The sequence below is a fragment of the Lathamus discolor genome, chromosome 4 (genome assembly GCF_037157495.1).
Source record: "Lathamus discolor isolate bLatDis1 chromosome 4, bLatDis1.hap1, whole genome shotgun sequence".
Classification (NCBI taxonomy): domain Eukaryota; kingdom Metazoa; phylum Chordata; class Aves; order Psittaciformes; family Psittacidae; genus Lathamus; species Lathamus discolor.
The window spans coordinates 35119544-35144887 of NC_088887.1; the positions used below are offsets into that span (position 1 = coordinate 35119544).

The following is a 25344-nucleotide window of genomic DNA, read 5'->3' on the forward strand; positions in this document are numbered from 1 at the left end:
CTGTGTACTCCAAATGGATTCATACATAAAGAGTGTTTGAAAATACAGGACAATTTATACTGTATTTTCTAATAGCTATCCATTTAAAACCTGCTTCATAAGGCAGGTTGAAAGCCACCGACAACCAGAAAAGCTGCTATGGTAAGAATGATCACTTTTTTCAGCATGGGAAGATATAAGGACCTGTGCAGTGCCCAGGTGAGCAATGAGCAGCTGTTGTGCTGTCAGATGCTGGCATTGACATCTTGACTTAGGAGAGCCTTAATAAAGGGCTCGGCAGGGAAGTGTGTCTTACAGTCTCTATTTAGGGCAGAAAAGCTGTCAAGGGCTGGATTAGTCAAATTGGCACTAATTGCATCAATTTCTCTATTTTCAATTTTGTAGCCTTATTTGGTTTCTTTTATGTTTTTCGGTGCCTTGAAGATATTTTCGACATTGTGCATTTTTTGTGCAGTATTAACTTAGTGCAACAGCATTGCTGGATACCTCATATTTTGGTTCTGTGTCTTTGCCCACACACACATAGGAAGGCTGAGAAGGAAGTCAGTACTTGATCTCCCCCACAGATGGAAAATGTCATCAAAATGTGAATCTGATCCATTATCAGCCTCCAGATGCAAAACCACCTTCACTATTGCAGTATTGCACTATTTGCCTCCACTGTTTTCTCATTCATAGTCATTCTCTTTTCACACTGCCAGTTCATCTGCTCTGCTGGGCAGGTTGGACAAAGCTCTGCCTGTTCCTAACACCATCTTGCTCATCCCCACCAGCATCTATAGAGTCAAATATTAAGTAGATTTCATAGCTTTATCAAGAGTCTTGCAAGAGCACGTGTCCTGGCTGGCTTTTACTTAACCAAACCTACCCTTCATGAAGCTTCCCGGAAGCACCACAGACCAAGATCATCCAACAGACAATACCTGCTTTCAAACAACTGTCAGGCCACTCCTGTGTTTAGTCAGACCCATCTAACTTCCACAGGCTTTGAACCCTGAGAATTTCCTAGAGTTTCTGCAACGAGTTCAGCAATGAAGCTGTTTGGCTCAACTGCAGTGAAATACTTTGATTCGAGACTGCCAGAGTTTCGTTTCAATTGTTGTATTTCAGTATTAAATCCCTCAAAGTTTCTGTTTTTCAAAACAAACTCGTTATGCTCAGAGATGGAAGTGTGTGTTGAAGGCAGCTTGGGAGACCTAACTCAGAGACAGATGTGAGCAAGACCCTACAGGTGCCTGTCTTTGTCTAGTGCCGTCTCTGAGGGGAATTTCTGAGTGCCACAAAGAATATATACAAAGTGTGCTCACAAGGCACCGGATATAGCTAGATTAAGAAATACACCTGTCTAAAGAGTACTTTGTTTTTTCCCACTGCTTACCTCTGATAGGCACACAGAAGTTTTACCATTCACTAGCAAGGATTGTAGCACCAAATGACTGCAAACACTTGAACAACAGCATCCTCTTCTATAGCATCTGCAAGCTCTACCCATTAGTTCTGGCACTTGAATGAATTACGCATTGCAGCACACACATTTTAAGCAAAGTCTTGTCTGTTTGGCCGTTGTTTTCCAGTAATGAGATCACATTTGTAGTCTCATCCTTCCACTGTGTACCTGGTGGGGTGCACCGGGACAGTGACCATGCGTGCTGTCTTAGGTAGCCAGGCAGCTCATTGTTTTGTATACTGACACTGGCAGTTTTCAAATGCCTTAGAAGAAGGCTCAGAGGAGAGAAGTCTACAGAGTAATAATGGGCTGATCTGCCTAGAGATGACTTCTGTTTCCAGTAGAGAGCTGCTTGGGAAACTGTCACCTGAGGGCTTCTGAAACCTGAGCTTTGCTCACAAGCAAGGTTTTGCAACCCGCACCTCAGAGCAGTGTGTTCCCCTTTGTTGGACTCAGCCTGGCCGCAAGGGCAACCTCCCAGTAACTGAATCTGGGTCCTGAGTTCATCGTTCTGCCTGGTTTAAACATGGGAAATCAGATTTGGTTCTTGTGTTTTGCCTTCTGCTTTTCAAGCTGCTTGAGGGCATCATGGTCAGGTTTTCAAGCTTTAGTGAAGCAAGTAGCTCATTAGAGACTTGTGGCAGAGCTACACAATTTAGCTGCTCCCAACAGAGGCAGATTTCAGTTTCTGTATTCTTTTTCACTTTGGTTTAGCACCCTGTCTGAAGCATTCCTTTTGAGCAGGAGCTTTCCCAGAGGAGGTGTGTGATACTTGCTGTAGCAGAAAGCATGGTTTCCAGAGACATCTGGGAATGGGTCCTGAGTGAGTGGGCACATGAAAATACACCATTTTGGAGGTGTTTTCAGTTATATCCCTTTTTTCACATTGCTACAGGTTTGTTCTTTGTTCCTAGCACCCATCTGCTCTGTGCTCCTTGTCTGTCCTAATTTTCTCCCCTGTTAATTCTCCATGTCAGCCAAACACAGCTTTCCTGCATTGCTTCAAAATGAATGATTTCCAAGACCTTTTTCTTGGCTACAATTGCTTTTAAAAAGCAGTCAAATATCCTCACACACTGCAGAACCACAGAGGCAATCAATCTGCAATAGCAAGCGTTTTCTATTCAGCCTTTATTAGGAGTGAAGCATTGGTTGCACAGAGCTGTCATGATTACAGTCAGTTTAGGACTACCAGTCATTTGTGATTTTAAACATCATTCACTATCTGTGTAATAGCCTCCTCATCACAAATGCTTTGTGTCAGAGATTGATTCCTATTCCAGTGGTACCTTTGTTGACAAAAAACATGAAGCTGGCCTATTTTTTATTCCTCCCCCCCCAGGAAAATATTCAGAACTTTATAGAGTTATTCACTCACCTTACAGTGATGTGGCTGTGCAAGGAGAATTGCAGAGCCACAAAGGGTAAGTCTTCATTTGGGCTTCTCACGTTTGCTTGTTAAAACTGATTCACATTTGTGACAGTTCTGCATTTTGTTAGAAGAGAAGCCTTGTTATATGCTTACTCTTCACCTCTCCCTAGGCAACCTTTTTGGCCAGTGATGGATGAAGGGCCAGATGAGCATCTGAAATGACCCAGTGTGGGCACCCATCAGTCTCAAGGCGTTGAGGATACACTCCGATTTCTTCCCATTACATACATTAACTAGGTAGAGTAGCCAGCCTGAAAACAGGCTGCCTGAAACACTAAAAACAGTTTTAAAGTTTCTGTTTTAATTTCTCTTCCTAGTGCCAGATAAAGCTAAGTACAAGCAAAAAGAATGGAAAAAGAAGATGGAGAAGGGACAGGAAAGGACAGACTTTGCACAATCCAGTGAGTTGAAGCTATCTCAATCATGCTAGATAGCGAAGATTGTCAATCTATTAAAGCAAAATAAATGAATGAACTGCACATATCTACTTGTGTCTACTTGCTGGCCAGACTGTGAGCTCCAAAAGGCAGTCAGTTACCAGCAGCCAGGATGCCTCTGTTCCCATGCAGTGTTTTGTCTTTCTTGGGCATCTGCCGCCGGGTTGGCTAGGAAAGCAAGGATCACGTTCTGCACACTCATTTTTCGTGCGCATGCCTGTTTCAGGATCTCACTTTGCTCTACCTTGGCTCTGCTTGCCGTCTCCAAATCCTCAGCAGCTGTGCCTTCTAATCTGTTTTGTCAGCTTGTTTTCTCACCAAAAATGTTAACTTTAAGAATTCTGGGCAGTCTTTTCAAGTGCATTTGAGTGGGTGTGGGTAAAAGTCTACATAGAGAGCCCTCAAGCACTTACTTAACGTAACTTCCCAGAGTAGCCATCATCCCTTAGCACTTACTGATGATGACAGATTCTTAGGTCATAATTTTTTGTGCTATAAACAATTAACTCTGTTTTTTAACCTCAAATGTCTGGAGCTCCTGCATGACACAGTGCCCTGGCTTAGCATGCTGGTAGTGATTTGATGCTCACCACACGGCAATTAATGGGTTTTGGCAGGGGAAACCATGCCCAGGGACAGCAAGTGAGCAAGTTCAGCCCTTCATGCTTCACCCCTTTGGGCTCAGATTGCCATCAGCATGGCTTTCCTGCACACTCACGGCTTGTTTTTGCCATGCCAACATGCAGACCATTTCAACAGAGGGGCTCAAGCAGATCCCAGGATTTTCAGCTTCTGTGCCTTGCCATGCTGAGCTTCCCCATCAGATTTTGCAGCGAAGGACACCACAGTGCCCACCACCCCCCTTACTAAGACATTTCCGTTCATAGTTTTTCTTGCAAAGCCAAATACAGCCCCAGAATGCTGTGAATTCAGCAGGACCATTGACCTGCACCTGCTTCACTGCCACAGCCCCAGCAGAGAGATCTGCGAGGGTGAGACAAGAGTAGGGAGCAGTTACTCACCCGAGCCTCTCCCTCTGAAGTCCCCACATGCCCCCTTACACTCTCTTGCACACAGTGTCAGTGCCTCTCTTTAAGGAAAAGCCTGGTGAGTATGTGTGGCTCAGGGAGAGCTTTGCCCTTGAAAAGCACCAACTGGCAGCCTACATCCAGTCCCTGCAGACGGTTTCGCACAGCACTAGTTAGGGTTACCCTTGGCTGTGTTCTCATTCTTTCTCCCAGTGAGACTCCCATTAACCTGGTGAATGCACCCAACTGTGGCACCAGATTTTGCAGCACAGTATTACTGTGATTACACTGTGCATAGGCCTTCCAAATTCACCCAGGCTACAGCACCAAACCTTCCTCAGCAAAGACCTTCAAAGGCCTTCAGTAGACTTATCAGTTTATCACTTAAATTATACCCAATATCCCACCATATCATATCATATAGAAACTATTTTAAGTACGAGTAATGAAGTTTTGTGGATGACTGATTTTTCCTGCTTGGATAAACTTATTTATCACAAAAGCGTACCTGGCGAAATCTCTAAGGAGGCGCATGTCTCCATCCTTTTCTCCCTCCTTGCAGCACAACCCTGCACAACTGTTCTTTCCTGCTAAGCCCCGAGCGCGGCTCGCTGCTGTGGCAGCCTCATGATACCTGTTCTGTTCCCACTGGTGCTCTTAGAGGCTCTTCACTGTGCTCTCACTCAGCTGAAGCAGGGAAGCATTCAAGCTGCTGTGCTGACCAACAAAGACACCCAAAAGAAAGCAGCCACACTGGCCTGGAGACCAGGAGTTTCTCCTGTGTCTGGAGGGACACAGCAGGCTCTAATTCAGGTATAGGTCAGGGCCAGGGGGACCTGTGTCTTGATCTTAGTGCTGCAGAGACTTCCCCAGAGCATGACGTCTGAGATCCACTTGTGGGGATACTGGTTAACAGTGAGAGTGCCCAGTGATTCAGCTGCATGTTGCACCAGCAGCCAGGGCCCATGTTGGGTTAGGCAGGGTACCCGGTGGGTACCTGCCTTCCTGAGCTGTTCCATGTCCTGCTGGTAACAGCACCAAGGGCTTGGCAGCACCAGAAACAGCGTGATGCAGAGGAGCAGGAGGCATCCAAGTCAGAAAAGCTCAGCTGTCAGATAACAAAGGCATCCTTCCCTGTGTCTCTAGGGGAAAAAAAGTCCAAACCCACAGCTATAGTTGTATAAAGGGAACACTGAATGTTGTCAGTATTCAGAAGAGCAAGCGCCCATGCGAAGCCCCGCATCGACTAACAAATGCAAGCAGTCACTTGTGAGTGTGAAGTATAGCTAACACAGAAAGCTGAGTGCCATGTTCCTTTTGGAAGTGTTAGTGACTACTCTGTCACTGGTGGGTTGCTAAGATGCCAAATTTCCTGGGAAACAGAGAAATACACTGCTTTAAAATAAAGACAGCAGAGAACTCAAAAATTACATCATAGTTCTTTTATTACAGTGAAAACCTGCACGGTACTAGCCTACTGAAAGAATGAAAGCTGCAAGTAACTTTTCGTCAGAAAGGAGTCAATCCAAGGTAAAAATTACGTAGAAAACATAACTGTTGTAAACGATCAAGTCTGAGTTGGGACCTCCAGCTGTTATTTCCCTTTAGAGAAGGTCCAGTGATCACAGGGTTCTCGATGAAAGTTTCTCTTAACAAGCTGGGGAGGTAAAGAGGAGAAGCAGATTAAGGGACATGTTTTCTCCACAAATTACACAGGGTGCTAGGAAGTGTTTTGCCTAGGTGCAGGACACCAAAACGTCAATTTTTTAGCGATGGCTTCCCCAGGATACACTTCCTCAAAATGCACTGTGGGGCGGGTTGGAACTGACTGAGGCTATTGGTCCTCTACGTTACATATGATGAAAAGTCAATCCCAGTTAAAAAAATAGGGGATCAGAAGTTCCTGTATGTTCCATTCGACATTTCTGAAGCAAAGCTTTTTATCTCTTGTGATAAAGTGGGTGTGATTTTGGTAGCTGCACCTCTATCACTTCTCTAGCTGAGGGCTTGAGCTCACATATGAGCCCAGGCTACCTGTGCAGCCACGTTGCCCACAAATCCCTGACTCAGATGCATTGGCAACACCCACCCCTCTGTGCAAAGCCAGGCTGTTTAGAGTTTAGCCACCTCTTTCCCACTCGTGCTCTAGGTGAGGAAGCTCTTGCACCCACAGTGGGAAGAGTGGGACACTGCTTCTTGCTCCCTCCTGCCGCACCAGGCTGGCACAGCACACCATGACTGGGCTCAGCATGGCCCCTGCCAGGAGCCGTCATGATCCAAAGGGATGTGGACGATGCCTCATGCAGGATGTTACCTTCCTCCACCACGCGGTGGTAGAAGCACCAGGGGACACCAGCGGGATGTGACCTGAAGCAGCACCCCTTCTTTTCGCACTCCTTCGCCGTGATGCCAGGGAAGCCGCAGTTTATCCTGGCGCGAGAATCAGCTGGACATACTTTCCTGACTGCATAAAGCCAACACCAAGGAAGGAAGGAGGCAGTGTTACTTTATGTTCTATTTACCTGGCGGCATAATTCACAAAGGTGAGGTCAGTGAGCAAGCATGACAGTCGTGATGAAATTCTCCGTACCAATTTCAGCCAGCAGGTTCACCCAAATCCTTACCCTGCCTCTTAGGCAAAACTAAATACCAAGGGGTGTGGATTTGCTGGTGTGGGGCTAGAAGGGGCAAAATTTGCCCCAGAAGTGTCTGGTAGGCAGTGACCCAACTTTACCTTTCCTAGATCCAGCAATGGGGTGAAAAGCCATGTGTCCTCCTTAACGGTATCACAGACACTGGCCTCAGACCAGGCTATACTCGTGATTTGACCCAATGCTAACCCCAGAGCAGCCTGACTAGTATGGGGAGAGGAAAACCAGCCTCCTCAGCATATCAAGTTGAGGATGTGGATCACTTAGGAGGAAATCACAGCTCACCCAGGCCATTTAAAGTAAAATCACAAGTAAAGAGGTTATACCACCTGGACTGAATAATTCAGTTTTCCTCTCCTGAAACAGTTCTGCTCAGAAAAGCAAGTCTACAGAATGGCAGCAATGTAAGGGCTGCCATTTGGTTTTCATTTCTTTCATTAAATGCAAACAGTGTTCAAAAGCACGATTATTTTTTCCTCTGACAATTCTGAGCCCTGTTGACCAATCTTGATTCACATCAAGTTCTTTCATTGGGTAACATTGCCTTTGCGCCCTCACTTCCATTCCTTTCACCTGTGCAGTTGCTGAGATTGCCCTGAAGTTCTCCTAAGAAAGAGTTATGCAGTCAGCCCAGCAAACGTGGCTTCCATTCAGCATAATGTAAAATATACACCCATTCCCTGAAGGACTCGAGAGCAGCTCTTACCCCCTGAGAAAACAAAGGCAAAAACCGGAAGCAGGACTTCAGAAGCTTCAGAAGGAAAAATCTAATGGAGAAAAAGATTTCCCAAGGGATATTTTTGAGATTTCATTGAATTAAAACTGGGAGCAAAAATGGAAGGGAAAAAAAAGAACCACCGAGTTGACTTAGGCTGGGAAACAGGAAGAGAGGAAGAAGCAACAATTACCAAAACAGGTTGGAGAAAAGAGCAAAAATCCTAGAAGTTACAGAATGCCCATGGTCTTTTGTACAGGTGTCAAACGACTACAGAGGGACTCACGTACTCAGGACTCTGACATGCAGTGCTAAAGTCCTCCTCAGCTACACAAAAAACCTGCTTAAATAAGTGCTGAGGGTCCCCTGCTCTAATGATGAACAAGAACACAAATGGCAGTAAAAAGGTTTTGAATAATCAGCATGGGCTATTTGATAAATGGAAGAGAAGAGATAATATTTGGTAACTGAAGGAAGAGAAAATAAATTATGCAAAGAGGATGAGACAGAAGACTCACTTGTAAGCAAGGTTTGACTTTGCATTCTACTGCCAGTGACCTTCTAATAGAGGTTTGTGGCCATTTCATTGGCCTGAAGACAAAAGCAGAGTTGCTCCGCGGTTATACACATTTTCACACAATCAGAGGCACTACCTTTCTTTGCTTTAGGAGAAAAGCACCAGGGAACACCAGGGACTGAAGAGTTGAAGCAGCACCCAGCTTTCCTGCACTGCTCTGCTGTGATTCCTGGGTAGCCACAGTTGCTCCGCTCCTTAGGCTCCATTTTACACTGGCATCTTGCTGTTCAGGACAGAAGTAGTAAGTTACTGGGTGTCAGTCTGCACAACCATTAGCTGAGGTGCATTTATCAGACGTCCACTGAGAACAATGGTCCTTCCATAGACTTTGCAAGTGTACCTTTTCTGTGCCTTGCTAAGTCCAGAACCTGCACAGTTTAGAAGCTGCTCTTAAATTCCCACTGATTTCAGTAAGGGTTGTTCTCCACCCTTTGAGAATCTGTGGTCTCACTTGCAGCCGAGCCAGCCCAGCACAGTGGGGTCTGTAGACTTTAAATAGACCACTTCAAACAGTAAAGCCCAATAACCCAAAATGCCATGCTAGTAGATGTTTGTTGCTCTGCCCGTCTCATGACAAAAGAAAGATCCAGTAGATATTCATAGAATCACAGAATCACAGAACCACAGAATCACAGAATGGTTTGGGTTGGAAAGGACCTTAAAGGTCATCCAGTTCTAACCCTTTTCTACCATGGCCAGGGACACCTTGCACAAGAGCCAGTTGCTCAATGCCACATCCAACCTGGCCTTGAACACATCCAGGGATGATGCATCCACACCTCATCTTGGGTGTAAAGACAGAAAATATCCGCGTTCTCTCCAGATGTCTATAAAAACATAGGTTTACATGCAAATAGTTGCACTATACTTTAAACATTTTAAGTCTGCTGCACAGTCATCCACAACCAAGAAATTCTAGCGATATCCTAGGTGTCTGGCATAGAGTTACTTGCTTTCTTAAGCTGCCTAAAGGACTTTGTCTTTCGCTAAGGAGGCTGATAGATTCTTTTGCAATTGCACTAATGTGGCAAAGTAGCATAAAATAAATGCCAGCAGGCTACGTAGACAAAGCTAGATCCTGTTCCAGTCCTGGCGAGCTCCTGGGGATGTCTGTCCCTCTGCCTTTGCAGCAGGTTCCTGGTTATTCCAGCAACACAACAGTTCACCTGCAGTCTTTTTATTTTGCCATAGATGTCTCTGGAAAATTATAAAGTAGACTCCAGCTTTGGCAAAGCTGGATGGTCACCAGAGAGAGACATCCGCTGTCTGATAGGTAAACTGGAACCATGCTCTTGTCGCAGCTATAGTCAGTAGGACGAGGCCCGCATACGTACCTGTGAAGGCTACAGCACATGAACGTACTTACTTGGTACAGCACCTGCCAAGGTGCTGAGGGCTATGGCAAGAATGACGGAGAGCACACAGGTCACTTTGAGATCCATTGCTCGCGGAAGGCGGGTGGAGGAGACGTGCTGCTTTCCCTGGGAACAGCCTATTTTATACAGTCTTTGTGTTTGCCCAGAGAGGTCTGATAACATTGTTCCATCCAACGCTTCACACAGAGGCTGGCTTTCCTTTTGCTTAATTAGGAAATGCTGCCATGCATATTTTGATAGATCTGAGATAAATTTCGGGACTTTCATGAGCTATTGGTTACTTATCTATTACGTGCCTATAGATACGTATCTATTACACGATGCCATAATCTATTATATTGGTGCTGCTGGGTGCCTCTGGCAACCCCAGTTGATTTCATTGCCATGAAAGTGTTTCAGACCTCTGGACAGTGTTAAATGGTTGCTACTACTGAAATATCCATACAGTTATTTCCTACCCAAGTGTATCTATTCTGCTTCAAATTTTTCCTGCCCTTAAGATTTTGGTTATGCTTAATGTGAAACAGGTAAGGCAGGAGAGCTGGAGGTGTGACACTTCCAAACTCCAGGAGACCGCAGGGAAGACTGTGCACCTGAAGAAATACATAAACTCACAAAGTGGAAGGTGTGACTACGAAGCACTGAGCCTGGCTGAGGCTGTTGTTTGTTTCCACACATGCGGCAATTTACACCAGTTTGGAACAGGAAAACTCTTAGCTACTTCCCAGGGCTTGAACACAAGCAGAGCAGCTCCAGGGAAGGGGAGGTAAGTAGTGGGATGGTGGCAACATCTCCACACCCTCCACAGAGGAGGTACCTGCAGAGCTGATAGGGCCAGCTGCAGCCCCCATGGCGCTCTGCAGTGTCCCTTTTCCCATGGGAAAAACCACCATGGAATTCTTCCTGTGTATCACCAAAACAGGGATTAATTACATTTTTTTTTTTAATCTGTGATAGTGTCTCTTCATGCCTTTGATTTTTTTATACAAATTTAATTTGTGCCTCTTTCCTTGACAAAGTTCAAAGCGAGAACTTTGAAGTTCTATGGTTGTGTTTTTAAGGTAATTCATTAGTTGAAAAGTATTTTGAACCCTGTGGGAGGATTCAGGAATTTTGGTCTGAGGGGAAAATACAATAGAGCTCATTTTCCTGCTGTTTAACTTGTTTAATACTTTATGGACTTCATTTACATTCATCCCTATTCAATATATTGATGGCGCTTCTCATGGAAAGTTAACGATTTGTAAACCGGACATTTTGTGTATCCTTCATTTCACACAATTCAAGCTGCAGGAGAAGAGGACTGTTTTCCAGCAGTTCATGTCATGGCTTTTAACTCCATCACTGGGAGAAAACGTCAAACTTACAACTTAAAAGCCCAGTTTTCTCTTTATATGCAACATTGACAGGTCTCCTAAAGGCCCACCATGATGTCTGATCCAGCCAAGTCATTACTAATTCTTCCATCAGCTTTCTTCTCATGGTGCAGGGGGTGAGATTGACTGAAACACTGCCTGTGCATGCTAAGAAAGCAGTCAACTGAAGGTGTCCCTGCCCATGGCAGGGGGGTTGGAACTGGATGATCTTAAGGTCTTTTCCAACCCAAACCATTCTGTGATTCTATGATCCCAAGGAGGGGACCCACTGTTTTCAGACCTCCATGGAGTTCTCAATAGATTATCAGCCCATCATATGAGTCAGGTGGAACTGCTGATAACATTCATCCCTCCTGCTTCTTACTGGACATTAATTAAGTCTTATCTGTCAGCTGTCACCTCTTGGGTGGGATCCCAACTGCATGCACAAAGGCAAATCCAGCACTGACTTTTTGCTGCGGAAAGAGCATTTGATTGTTATCTTAAGACAAATACATCGACAGAAATAAGCTTCTTGCTTTCTGCCAGAGGATTACTTTCAGATTTTTAATATGTTTATATAGCAAAGCCTTGAAAAGTATCTGGGGTTTCCCTGCAAATGTATTTCCTTCCCTGAGGCCAGCATCTACCTGGATCTTTTAGTAACTCAGCATAGGGTGCCCACAGGGCAAGTGCCTACGGGGGTTTGGAGGACTCCTTCCTCTTCTTCAGCTTCCATGTCCTCCTTCACCACCGTTCTCCGATCACACAGGGCTTTTAGCTGAATGGTGCTCTCATTTCTTTTCCAGCAAGGAAATGAAGAAACCACCATGGCTGGTATGGACTTTCTTGCAGTGGGCCGGTAACAGGCTACAACTTTTTATTCTGATAGTGCAGAACTTTTAAGGGGTTTGGGTAACTTTTTTTTCTTGTAACTTAAAAACAAAGAACCAGCAACCAACAATACAACTCAGTTTTACATCCCAAAGGGTGTTCTTTGTCCTAACAGAATTTCCTTGCTTGGTAACAATATAAGTGCTGGCCTGAGAAATCTGTCACTGGACCAACAACACTGCATGTGAACTCACAAAATAAATCCCAAGTTTTGAGGGTTCCTTAAATTAAGTCATCATAAAAGAGAAAACAAACAGAGACAAAGGAGGGGGGAATCTTCAGCAATTTTGCTCCTTCCGTCTGTGTGAGGGGCACTCAGCAGGAGGACAGACTCAGGAGCAAGGATAGTCTGACAACACCTCTTAGGTCAACCTCTCTACATGCCGCTCATTCCCTGTAATACTGGGTTTTATGAGTGTTTCCAGAAGCCATAGCAAGGAGTAGTACTCTCCTCCCTTATCATTCATTGTTCAGTCTTACTGTTTACTTGCTTCAAGATAGCCCCTGATGCCCTGCTATAGCTCACTTCCTCCATCCCTTTCAGAGGTACATGGGGATTGGTGTGGGGAACAAGCAGCACAGGTAGGACCTGTTTCACCACAGTGTTTAAAGGGTGTATTTCTCAGGGTGTACTTCCCACAGGGCCTGTGGAGCCATGTTGTGGGTCTGTTCTACCAAGACAAGTTATATGGGTGGTACATGTATGGCACCAACACAAACCATCTATGTGTGTGTATACTCAGGGTACCCACCGGTAGATGCTGCGTCCGTGGGCAGGGTCTGCGCTCCTGACATAGGGACATTCATCTCAGTGTACATCTCTGGACAAGATGCTGTGGCCTTAATTAGGGGCATGGGTCTCTTCCAGCTACTGTTCAGTGGAGCCTTGGGTTTTCCATAGGCACATTCCCACATGCTGCTTGTCCTTTCCAGGGCATAGTACAGAGATGAGCTTCCTTTTAAAACAGAAAAAAATGAAATAAAGAAAAATAAAGTAAGGCAGGGAAAGATGTGTTTTGGTTCTTTTCTATACCCTATCAGTTTTGCAATGACCCAGAGAGAGGAAGAGACTTGAACTGCGTACAAGAAATGCAGAACATTTGGTTCAAGACACGGCCATTGAAAGGTCTCTTTACAATAGTGGTTGTGATGCATTTCAGTTTACCGTGCCCCAAGCAATAGGAGACCAAATCCTGATCTATTACCTTCTAAAAAGGGAAACACAGAAACCAAGGAGACTTATTAAATGTAACTTAAAGGAAGAGTAAAATGGGTGAAATGTTCACAAACAGCAGGGTGCTATTTAAAGACACAGTAAGACACAGTGTAAATATTTACCATCAAATAAAGAATATGAAAAGAATGTCCTCAGGCACACATATAGACCCAGCAAATGTAAATGGCAGAGGAAAGGAAGCTGTAGAAGAAGAAAGACTTTTTTCCAAAGCCAAATAAGCAAAACAGAAAAGAAAAAAACCCTGACCGAAGGTAAGTAATACCATAAAGAGGTAAACAAGTAACTTCTCTTTAGATAAGAGACAGAGGTCAGCGATCGCAAGGGAGAGGAGAGGATTTCTGTTGTTCAGAAATGATCAGGAAAGCTTGGTGGAATAATAAAGTGATGAACATGCTGATGATTCAGAATTATTTTTCATATTTCTCGAAAGTGCAGCTAACTAAACAGTTGGAGAAATATCTTTAAAGACTGACTGGGTGGTAAATGGCAAATGAAAGGTAGAGTGGGGAAGTGCCAAGTGAAGTGCACGGAGGAAAAGTAAGCTAATTATACAAACACAAAGAAGGGCTGCAAGTTAGCTATTGTCACTCACATGGCTTTGCGTCACTGTGGATATGCCAACTGAATATTCAAAGTGTCAAAAAGGCAATGAGTTTTCGTAGCTATTAGGAAAGGGACTCAGTACAAAGTGGCAAACATCATTTTGATACTGCAGCAATCCCTGCTACTCCCATGCCTGTATCACTCTGTGGTGTTCCACTCACCCCAAATTAGAAAGGAGAAGGTGTAATTAGAAGAGGTGCTGAGAGGAGAAATGAGCTATGAAGAAAGATTTTGTAGAGTGTAAAGATCTTAGGGACTAAGTTGTCCCAGGACAGAGGAGGAAGTTTTCTCCTGGATAAATGAGGGGTAACAGGCAGGGTGTTATGCTGGGATGTTTGCAGCTTTACAAACTCATAAACCATCTGGAAGAGGAGGTGAGAGGGTAAGATTTGTTAGCAACATACTATTTTTGTGGTAGTAAATTGCTCAGATGGGTTGTGCAAATCTGAATGACTGCAGAATAAGAGGCAGGCGATGCTTAATGTCCTTCAACATGAAGTGATGCACACCTGAAAAAGGAGCAATCCTGCCTTTTCAAATAAAACTGTGGGCCCTGAGCTGAGTATGATCATTCAGGTACACGTGAGTGCAGTGTAATATGACAGGAGCATATGGTGGGTAACAGACAGCTTTATGAAAACACCAGCTCAGTGCTTAGCAACCACAAGAAAAGCAAGTGACAGGTTAACAATTATTAGGCGAGGGACAGAGACTCACACAGATTCACACTGTTATAGCATCTTATGAACTCGCAGTACAGCTACTTTTTCTTGCCGTGTTCTCCATGTCCAGCCCGTAAAAGGTCCCATGATGGAGATGGCGGTGTGGGACAGCATCCACACCAGGAATGACCACATACACTAGTTCTCTCCAGATCATGAGCTCCATACAAGTCACAGGAGGCAGAGGTCCTTATCTCATCTAACATAAAGTCTGAGTGGCAAGTTAGAAGCACACAAAGAGGGTTCTTCGCTGAGCATGTGGGTACAACGCAGTTCCCCTGTGGAGCTCCCTTCTGCAGGACATTGTGCATGCTAAGGCTTCACACAGGTCTGAAAAACAATTGCATGAACCCATTGAAGAAAAATTCTTTGGGGCTATTAAACCCCCAAACTACACATCTATCTCAGGAAAGGTCTAAGCTGCAAATCACTGGAGACTGGAAGCATAACCTGCGCAAGTATCACTGCCTGTGGCTGTCGGGACATGTCGAGATAATGTTACTCATAATTTCTCAGAATACAACAAATCCCATAAAATGATGAGGCAGGAGTTGTAAATGAGGAGAATATGGTGTATGACTGTATTCCCTCTGCTCTTTCTTGAAGTTTTCTTGTAAGCACCTGTAAGTGGTTATGCATGGCATGGGGAACTGCAGTAGAGATGGATTTATCTTATTCTGGCCTGTCCTATGATTTTACCATTGCATCTTTTGATTTTCATCATTTTTTTCAGGAGCATCTTTTCAAACTCCCCTGAATTGATGAGCTGAATCTCCTGGTCAAAGTTTCAAGCCTAAACCCAAGATAATTTAGTTTGGTTTTAATACTGAATCTGGTAGAAACGTCCCAGTTTGGAGAAATGGGAATTGATGGGATGGGTGGAGGTTCACAGATGCTTCTGAGACTCACTAAACCCTCTCACCCCTGTGAATTGGTTGTGATTACCAGAAGAAAGCCCCAAATCTAGCACTACTTGTGAAGTGGGGAGGGTCTCTGGGTTGGCTTCCTTCCATGGTGACTGGCGGGAGGGAGGGATGCTCAGAGGTGCAGTGAAATTGCACCGCCTGTGGTGTAGGTAGCAAAGGGGTATGAGCAGGCCGACAACTCTAACTTGCACAAGGTCTGGGGAGGCATCAAGAGAGCTCCAAACACGGATGTGCTGAAGGCAATGGAATGGAACAGCTAATAAATATTGTATCACTTCAGCATAATTAATTCATTAATGTCAGAGCAAGTAGTAACATAAATAGGAGACCGCAGGAGGTAGCAGCCATTAATCCTGCGAAGCTAAAGGTAGATGTTCCCCTTAAAGTTTTCTTGAGATTCTTAGAGCAGATTGTGAAGTTTGGTTTTCACTTTACATGTCAAGCACTGAATATCATTCAGGACATATGAGGAAAAGAAAGTAATCCATAGTTCTCATTTTCTCCCATGGGAACAGTGGGTGATCAAAACTGTGAAAACCAGGCAATGCAGGCAAAAGGCTGTTAGGTTATTTCTGGCACAAATAGTTAAAGAGATAAATGCAAATGAGAAAATCCTGAAATAGGAGTAGCAGGAAACTTGGAAAATATGAAGCGAGGCTAAGGCACCGTGTGGGAGGAAACGGCCATTTCAGAGAAGTTTCACCCTACCTGTTTCAGAAATGGGTAACAAGAAGATACAGCCTAAACTGCTGTCTCCGGTGAATAACGGTGAGGACTGGAGAAGGCTTAGTGGCAGGTACAGTGTGTCAGGGTCTGTGGAAAAATGAGAGGGCAGAAAGCGATGCAGTCTGGCTCAGCTGAGCTGCTAGGAAAAACTGCCTACAGTGGTGGCAGAGCGGAGTCAAGGCAACTGCTGCTTTTAGCAAGTTTCAGTTGTTGCTTTTTCGATTAATGACAGTGAGTGGAGGTCAGGAAGTGTTTCTCCTATACCAATTATATGCACTTAAAACTAGAGGGAGAAATAGTAAGCTCTAGTGCTAGAAAGTGCGTATGAGGATTAACGGGAGTGCTACTTCAGAGGAAAAATGTCTATATACTTAAATTCTTCACAGGAGTTAACAAAATAATGAAATGTAAAAGTAGACAGAAAAAGTAGAAATTTCAGAAGAAAAAAAAAGAAGAAAGCCAGCTATAAAATTCCTTCCAAACTTTCCTTTTAAGGATTGTAAAGAGAGTGAGCGAGCATATGAAGTAAAGTTTGATCAAGAATCACAAAAGGGGAAAAAGAAATTGCTCCCCTTGAAACTGTAAGATCTTAATGAGAACATTTTTCTTTACCGTGTTTTTTATCATTTGTTACTGCATGTGAGAGCATTGCATAAGCCACAAAGTTCTTTAGCTCAAGCCCAGCCAAGCATGTTGGTGGTCTCCAGCTGGGATGAAGGATGCCACAGTAGATGAGACGACACCTGAGGCTGCCCTTGCTGCCTCCTTCTTACCCAGTATAACCCAACAAAAGATGATGCAACACACTGGGCTATAGATGAGGTGCAAGAACTGGATCAAGTGTACCCAGCAGGATCAAAACATTGCTCGTTAGAGTTGGCAGGGATTTTTTAAAACATAAAGTTTTGTCAGGATGAGTAGATTGAAATAAAACCTTCATCAACAATGCCATGACAGTTCTTCACACTCTGAAGGTGGTTTTGGATGGGACAGACAGTAAACAAGAGAGCTCTCGCTCAGCTCAACACAAAGCCATCTGCAACAGTTCCTGGAAGGGAGAAATCCATCCAGGCTTTTTAAAAAACCGAAAATATCACAGTTGGTTCATGAATTCCCTCACTCTGGAATGCTCAGCAACTGGGAATATGCTAGAAACAAATGCCTGCCCTCTCCTCGTGACCATGGAGGCTGGTGTCTAGGGCCAAAGGCTTTGCTCTTTCATACTTGTAGAGGAGGTGGCACCAACTCAATGTTTTCTACTTTCATATAAAGTCCTATCTCAGATCTGCAAGGAAAAGTGAGAGCTAAAGCCAGAAAAACCCTTTAATAGTGAGAACATACAGACATTTTGATGCAAATTGGAAAGCAGTCATGTTTTGATGATAAAATATATTGTTCACATTTTCTGTATATGTTACACAGACAATACAGCAGCCCAAGAAGGCTCACTGGGTTAAATCTCTCTTTTGTAGCACAGTAAAAGAAATTGCCAAACACATTCATGCCCACAGTGGCAAAACAGCAATTGATTTGTGCCCATAAATACAGGAAGGAAAATGTTAATGCTGCAATAAATCAAGCAGCTTCCCTGTCTATCGCATTTTGCTTTTCAGAAGTGAGACCAGAAATCTCAATGTCTTTCTGCTAATGGAAAAATTCTAAAACCTAATTAAAAAGTCTCTATTCAATGATCTGTGGAGAATTCATAGCAGTGAAACTGTCTGTGTCAGACAAATACGCTATTGATAGTCCTCTGGGAACTAATGATGAAGGGACTACAAGTAAGAACAGAGAGAAAAAGGGAAGAGGCAGTAGGCTGGGCACTGTTTCAGACAGCTGGATGCTGGTGTGCTGAGGAGGGGAGAGGGCTGGGGGTATGCTGGTGTCAGTGCTAACTAATGCTGCTCCAGAAGAGTTTTTGGTGGGATAATCAGAGATGTCCTGTGGGCTTTTACCTTTCTGAAAGGAAGGGACTGCATCTGTGGTTTGGTTAACTAAAGGGGCAGGAAACCATCCCACCAAGCATCGCTGTCCAGTAACATCACAGATCCTGCTTGGAAGATGACGATAAATACTGAGACACAGCCCCAGACCGTGTGGGCTCCCTGTTACCCCCAGGGACATTCGGCTGCCCAGGCAGTCACCCAACATGTAGCCGTTTCCTGACAGCCCACGCTGCAGCCTGGCTTAGCTCAGGCTCTGCAGAAGGCTTTTCGGGAGTTTGGGGGCTGCTGCTTCCCCGAGGCGATACCATGACATGGGATTGCTGGGGGTCACATGCACCCTGGGCTGAAGGAGGACATCATTGCAGGTGATGTGGACAGTGCCCCTGCAATCAGCTCTGCACAGAAACCCATCCATCCCCAACTTTCTGCTGTTGATCCCCAACACCTGTAGTATCTGCATTATAGCTCTCAGCTGCATCTTGCTCGTAGGCTAATGCACATTAACCACATCCAGGCTAGACAAGAAGTGCTGGTGAGATCCAGTGACTGTTGTCAACAGCCACTGAGGCTTCTGGATGGCTTATTGTGGCAACAAATACTGTGAAGGAACATGTGAAGGACAGGCTTTTCGTTGATGAACTTTATACATTCCCAAGGGACTTCAGGCTGAGCCCATGGTATTTACCATCTCACCATCCAGAGATCAAAGATGGCTTTTCTCCCAAAGTGAAACCAATTTCCCCAAAGAGGCAACAGGCTCTTGCCCAGCCATTACAGGCATGTTCACACCAGGCAGATAATGGAAAGCAGCCCAGACCTCTCACCAGTCCTGCCCCACAGAAAGCATTTCCTTGGAGGCAAGTGTCCCAATCCACCCCCTAGAGTCCCACTGTGCCTCATTCTGAGCCAGTTACCAGTGCAGAGCACAGGCACACAGCCCTTTGCAGCTGAGGGCTTTGCAATGGCAGCACTCATTGCTGATGAGAGGGCCAGTGAGATTCAACCACATATAAACTGGACAGTGAAATTCTGGTTGCTGGAAGCCACTGTTACCCTGTTCTACATGCACTGTTTCTGGGTTTTAGTCTCAGGCTGGCTGCACTTTGCTTGTAGAGGTTCAAAACCTCTTTATTTGTTTCTTTGATAACAAAGGAGAACTTTAGAAATGTGGAGAACATGAGGCCCTCTAAGAAAGGGCCTGATTTCTGAACAAGCCAGGTGCTGTTACCTTCCTGCCACATGCCCTTCTCATTAGGCAATAGGATCAGCCACTCTCACCTAATGCCCATTTAATTGTTTGCCTTAAGGAGGGCCACCTGCAAGGGGAAAAACTGAGAGGGGAGCTACGTGAGTCAGAGCAAAGCCTTGGAAGTTGGGAACCCCAGCCAGATGCTTTCACCTGAGGGTTTTAGGGTTGGGGGTTTTCCCTTCATTCTCTCCTCTGCCCTGGACTGGAGGTAAGTTCCTGGGTCAGTCCCTTTGCCCCTTTAAAGTACTTTTACTTAGTGAAATTACATTAGCAGTAAGAAGAAGTTCTGCCAATATCTTAATTCAAACAGCCCAGCAGAAGGCTTACGCTAACACTGCTGGCTCATTCCTGCTTGGGCTAGCGGCTTTCAGTCTGATGTAGCCTGGACTAGTGTCCAGGGAAAGGCAACCATAGCCCCAGGCTTAGATGGGCAGCCACCTTCTCACCTGCCTTCACAAACCAGGGGGCAGCAGCGGTGCCTCAAGACCCTTTATTCACACTGGGTCAATGCTCGCGCCTGAAGGACTCAATGCTGGATCAGGCCTCTGCTTTGGGTGCTAGCTTTTCCCCCGAGGTCTTGCATAGCCCAGTGTGCTCAGAGGCAGAGATAACAAGCTCCCTCTGCAAGAAAGGAGCACAAGAAAAGTGGATTTCAGCAGGTCCTTTACCTCAGCCCCCTCCCATTCAGTTAAACTTAGAAGATGTCTTTCTTCTCCAGTCCTCCATAACAAGCCCTCTGAGCCTAAAAGTTAGCAAAACTGTTTGTGAAATCCTCTTCCACAGGCTGTAGGGTAGGGTTAATTATTCAGAGTTGAAGTCTTAGGAGTAAACCCTCTCTGAAATGCAAGATCCTTGCAAGAGATGGAGAGAGATGGGGTCACAGTGTTTGCATATAGCAGGTTTAACCCTGCATCCAGCACATGGTTCTGCTGCCCCAGCCTTTGCCTGCACCAATGCCTTGCTGCCTGTAAGAGAGCACAGCCAGGACCACAGGCTTCCAGCTTTTGGGGCTGTCAGCAGATCTGTCTTCTCCATGTGCTGTCTGAGTGGTTTTGCCCCCTTCCCCTGAAAACAAGAGTGCAGGGATAAGGCAGCAGCAGTTCAGCTTTAACTGAGCTACAGGGAGGGCAGAAGCTTCACCAGCTATGGCTTGACCTCCCTGCCCACAGCCCTGCCTACAGCCCTGCCTGCCTGCAGTCCTGGACCTGGGGCCATTCCTGACCTGGGGCCATCCATGACCCAGGAGAGCTGCTGCAGCTCCAGAGAGCTGCTCCTGCCCTGCCAGCCTTCAGGGTTCCATGGGAATGGCTGGTAATTGCAAACCCCGTGTTTTCCTCCTGCTTTCGTTTTGTCAGCTATATTGGAACAGGAAATATGAAGGGATTAATTTCTAGAGATAGAGGTCTTTATAAATTAAGCACATTTGAATCTAGGAAGCACTGATCATTCAAAGCACAGAGTCCTGCTTGTGAGTTGGCTTTGCACTCCCTCTTCTGGCATATGGACTAGCTGTGCAGAGGGAGGAAGAGGAGAGACAGTGGTGGTGGTCCCCTGCAGAAGGGCTGCTAGCTGTTTGCAGGTACTGGCAATGGGGGGCCCTGCCTGCTCTGAGCCCCTTTTGATCCCAGCTCTCCTCAGCCATCCTCACCCACCCAAAGGGGCTTCAACTCCTCTCTGCAGGGGAAACCACTTGCCTCTTTTGATATGAATCTCCTCCTCCAGCTGCATAGGTGCAGACCCCAGTGGGGTGTCTCCCAAAGCAGAAACCCCACCACTATGTGGGTTGTACTGTGGAAATTACCCTGATAGCGCTTGCTTGTGGGTTTGGGCATGCCACAGTCTCTGAGAGCCTTGTATTAGGGCTCAGTTTGGTTGTCTGCACCACTGGTGCCAGCTGCACTACCCCATGGCATCTTCAACACTCCTTGGTGCTGGTCAGTATCATACAGGATCTGGGATGCTTGTTGTAGGGCACCCAATACGCAGGTGTGAGCAGCCCAATCTGCGTTTTCCCTGTCATGTGTCCCTGCACACAATGCTGCTTGTTTAAATGGTTCCTGTAATCCAGGTATCAGGGTCTTGAAGGACCATCCTCCTCTTCTTCCCTTTCCCTCCCTCCCTCCGTCACCCTCTGAGCACAGCCCTGCCTGAGCCACACCACTTGCTGCAAGAGAAAGAAACCAATTGTTTCTGGTTAGTTTGTGTACTTAATGGCTTCAAGGTAGAACTGGTTCCCTTTGGCTCGGGTCAATACATGGATAACCCTGAGTTCCTCCCAGCACTTGTTCCTGCTCCTCCGTTGTACTCACTTCGAGTACACAGTGGGATTTGCCTCCCCAGTGTTCCCAAGTGCCTCCTCCCGTGCTGCAAGCCCGGTAGATAAGGCACTGAGGTTGCACCACATCACAGGCTGTCTCCTTGGCAGGACCTGAAAGTTGCACGTCACAGGGGCCCAGCATCAGCTCAGGGGAAGGAGCAGCCTCTCCTTGGCCCCCCATTCACGTCAGGGAGGGCCATACCTGCCCTTGCTAATGTGCACATTGGCAGGTAGCCATATAGATATATCATAGGGTCACAGAATCATTTGAGCTGGAAAGGGCCCCCCCCTTCCATCCAACCATAAACCTAACACTGTTAAGTCCGCCACTAAACCGTGTTCCTACAGCACATACTGCTTTCCTTCAACCCATGGCATTGTGCCACCAGCCAGAGAGCAACAGAGCTGCAGGTGGTGTGATGTTTAGTTGACATGGGATCCATTCTGTAAGGTCCAGCACTGATCTAAAATGCAGATCACCAGTGCTGAGCCCTCAGCATAGCACAGGTCTGGGAGAAACCCACAACAGGAGGGCCTGTCATTAAAAACTGAGGACAACTGGCAGGCTTCTGGTGGATGCTGACTGCCTGGAGACAGGTCTGAAGCACCAGGGCACATCTGGGACAGTGGACTCAAAGCAGCACATCAGTTTTAAGCATTGTGATGATTCTGTGATGCCTAGAAGCCTGTGGTTTTCCCTTGCTTTTGGGTGCACATCGTAGTACTTACAGTCTATCTAAAGCACAGGATAAGGTAAATAACATGTATATATATCTATATGCTACACAAACATGCATACACATAAATATATATATTTATGTAAGAATATATAAAAGCATAGAATTAATAGAAATATTTTTCCTAACTAATCAGTGCAGCCACTCAAGGGTTGCCTTTGATATTTGATCTGTTTGGTCAAATGTCAAAAATAGCTGTGAACTCTGCCTGCTACTACAAGTAGGCCCAACACAGGTCAATCCTCTAAGCAAAGGGCTACTTAGTGAAGCAAGATCTAGTCTTGGCCAGCTACCAGAATTGAAGTATGCTAATCTTCCTAGTTTAATGGTCTCTCTCTCTTCACACTAGTCCCTGGCACCTATCTGTGCGTATGGCCATAATGTTGCTGTGCAGGCTGGTCTGCCTCTAAATGTCACCCCGAGGAGCCTCTGAGGGGGTGACGTTGTGCTGCTCTGCTTCCTTGTGGAAACAGACTGCTGGCAGTGGTGACAGGCTGTAAACATCTGGTGTTAAGAGCTTGTTAGGTGTAAACATGAAGCAGGGTATGACTTAACTGTGATATGAGAGCGATGCCACTGAAACTGTGAGCAATGTCAGAGAAGATCCATGTGAAAAGCAAAGGGGGCTCACACAGAAAGTCTCAGCTCCAGTGCAGCGGTGATGATGGGGTCTGCTGCTGGGGTGCCTGCCTTCAGCCCCCTCTGAGGCAAAAACTGGCCTTCCCCCCTCCATCTGCTGGAAAAGCTCTGCTGCAGGCACCTCGCTGAGGATGCCCCAGGCACTAGAGGTTGGGCCAGAATGTCTGAGTCACGACAGCTTGTTGCACCCTGCCTGGGCTCTAAGACCCTCAGCTGGAGCCGTTTCATGTTCTGTACAGTACTGCCCCGCATTACTGGGTGTGTGTTCTGCCAGCTGCTAAATAACTTATCTGCAGTATGGTGAACCACCGAATCAATGCCTTTATGTGTGTACTCAGCAATATCTTTTATTTACTTCTTAAATTATGTAGGTAATGGGGAGCCTTCAAATAATGCTCAGTCCAGGGGCAAAATGAGCAGAGGCTGGAAGTGTTGGGAAAACAAACAAGCAACAAATAGGATTTCTTCTTTAGTGAGGCATATAAGCATAGAGCCAAATGTAAATGGATTTGCAGAGGGACTTTTTATTACCTCTCCTTTCTTTTAACTGTGTCAGGTAGATACCTGTTATCCCTGGTGTCTCACAAAGCGATGCTTGCAGCACTCAGAAGGCTGCTGAAATCAGCAGTCACTGCTCTCCCCTCCAGCTCATTCATGTCTTGGGCATGGATGAGGAGCTTCAGGCCCCAGAGGAGTCAGTGGTCAGCATTTCCCTACTGTCCTACTGCAGCATGAAGGGGAATTAATTCATCATTTGGAGCAGCATTCCTGAGTCTCCAGTCCCAGCCTGTTGGTGACCAGAGGGTGAACTGCACAGCAGCTGCTGAAAAAGAAAGGGGGAAAAAAAGTCATAAATATGAGCACATGCCCAAGCAAGCAAGTGGATGAACAGGAAGAGAAACCAGCATAAATAAAGAAGCATCTCTACTTGCAAGTGTAAAATCGCTTTGGCTGCATGGTGCCAGATGGTCCCTAGCTTCGTTTAAAATGATTCCATGGCCCCCAGATTCAGAAAGGTGGGAAATGCTGATCCCAGTGTAGCACACATGAAGTATTTCTGGCATTACACAGCAGGCAGGGCGGCCAGCAATAAAGATAAAGCTGGGAGGAAGAAAGAGATCTGACTGACTGTTCCCACTGAAGGAGAAGCAGGGAGGTTTCAGGCTTTGGTGTGCCATCAGCACCCCAGACACTGGGCTGACTGGCTGGCTCCTGCTTGTCCTGCCTCCTGCCCAGCCAGATGCCATGGGCAGGGGAGGGAAGATGGATATTTAGGGATACAGGTGGGTGGAGGCAGCAAAAGGCTTAAAAGAAAGAGGTCTTGAGAGGTGGAGAGGATCTAGGGGCATTGCACTATAAAAAGCAGGGATTATTCTGGTGTGTGTGGATGTGGGGACACAGACCCATGGAGGGTCAGGGATGCAGCGCCTGGCTGCAGCTCCAGAGGGCACATCCGTGCCTTACTCCTCCCACAGGGAGAAGCAGCAGCAGAAGGTGAAGGAAATCTTAAACAGCTTTCCCTTTACTTTCGCCACAGCCACAGTGCGATGAAGTCATTTGCTTCTGGAGAAGCTTAGCTTCCATTTTCCTACTGGCTTTAAGGGTTTGCTAAAATTAAGCCGATGGGTATCTGTATGTGCTGTAAGTGTCCAGCACAGGGTACCTGCACAGAAATATTGTTATGTGACAGTGATATTTTTGCCCTGAGGCCGGTAAAGTTGCAGTGCTGTCTGGGTCCTAGTAAAAGTGCTAGTAAAAAGGAAGATTACTGCATCTCTAAATAAACTTTTTTCTTCCTGCCATTGCTGAGTGACACAAACTAATTTGCAGGGAAAAGGTTCCTTTTCACTGTTATCCAGTTACGGTTTCAGTCTCAGTTGAGAATAGCCAAGTCCAGCCAAGTAGTTGGAGATATGGATAATATTCTGTACAACAGACTTCTCTAGATCAAAACCAGCTCTGCAGTTAACATCTTACTGCTATTCCACTGTAACTCTTTAATAATTTAAAAATAATATTATTTTAAAATATCAAAGAATTTAAAAATATCACAGCATGAGAAGGCCTAAGGCTGTGATTTCCAGGCATCCCATAGCATGAGGACCCAGCAGGACTAATGAACAGCAGAGCTAAGCAGTTTGGGAAGCCAGGGCCAGCACTCACCAGAGACCTGATGAGGCTCGTGAATGCTCTCACCATGCTCCCAGGTGCCTGAGAATCCCCTCCTCTGACCAGGGAGTTTCATCTCTCCAGTAACATTTCCTTGAATAGCCAAGAGTGTGATAGGGACCATAACCATGTTCTAATTACCTGCTTGTGATGGCTGAGGT

The 25344-nt window shown here is 45.8% G+C and overlaps 1 protein-coding gene across 1 annotated transcript; it reads right to left on the bottom strand.

The window, feature by feature from the left end:
- Positions 1 to 5790: 5790 nt before the first annotated feature.
- LOC136012606 (trefoil factor 2-like) lies at positions 5791 to 9825 on the bottom strand. Its single transcript, XM_065675698.1, has 4 exons — positions 9654 to 9825; positions 8364 to 8510; positions 6659 to 6808; positions 5791 to 6001 (listed from the first exon to the last, which is right to left on the bottom strand). The coding sequence occupies exons 1-4, from the start codon at positions 9823 to 9825 to the stop codon at positions 5994 to 5996; spliced, it is 477 nt and encodes a 158-aa protein (XP_065531770.1). The 3' UTR covers positions 5791 to 5993.
- Positions 9826 to 25344: the final 15519 nt, after the last annotated feature.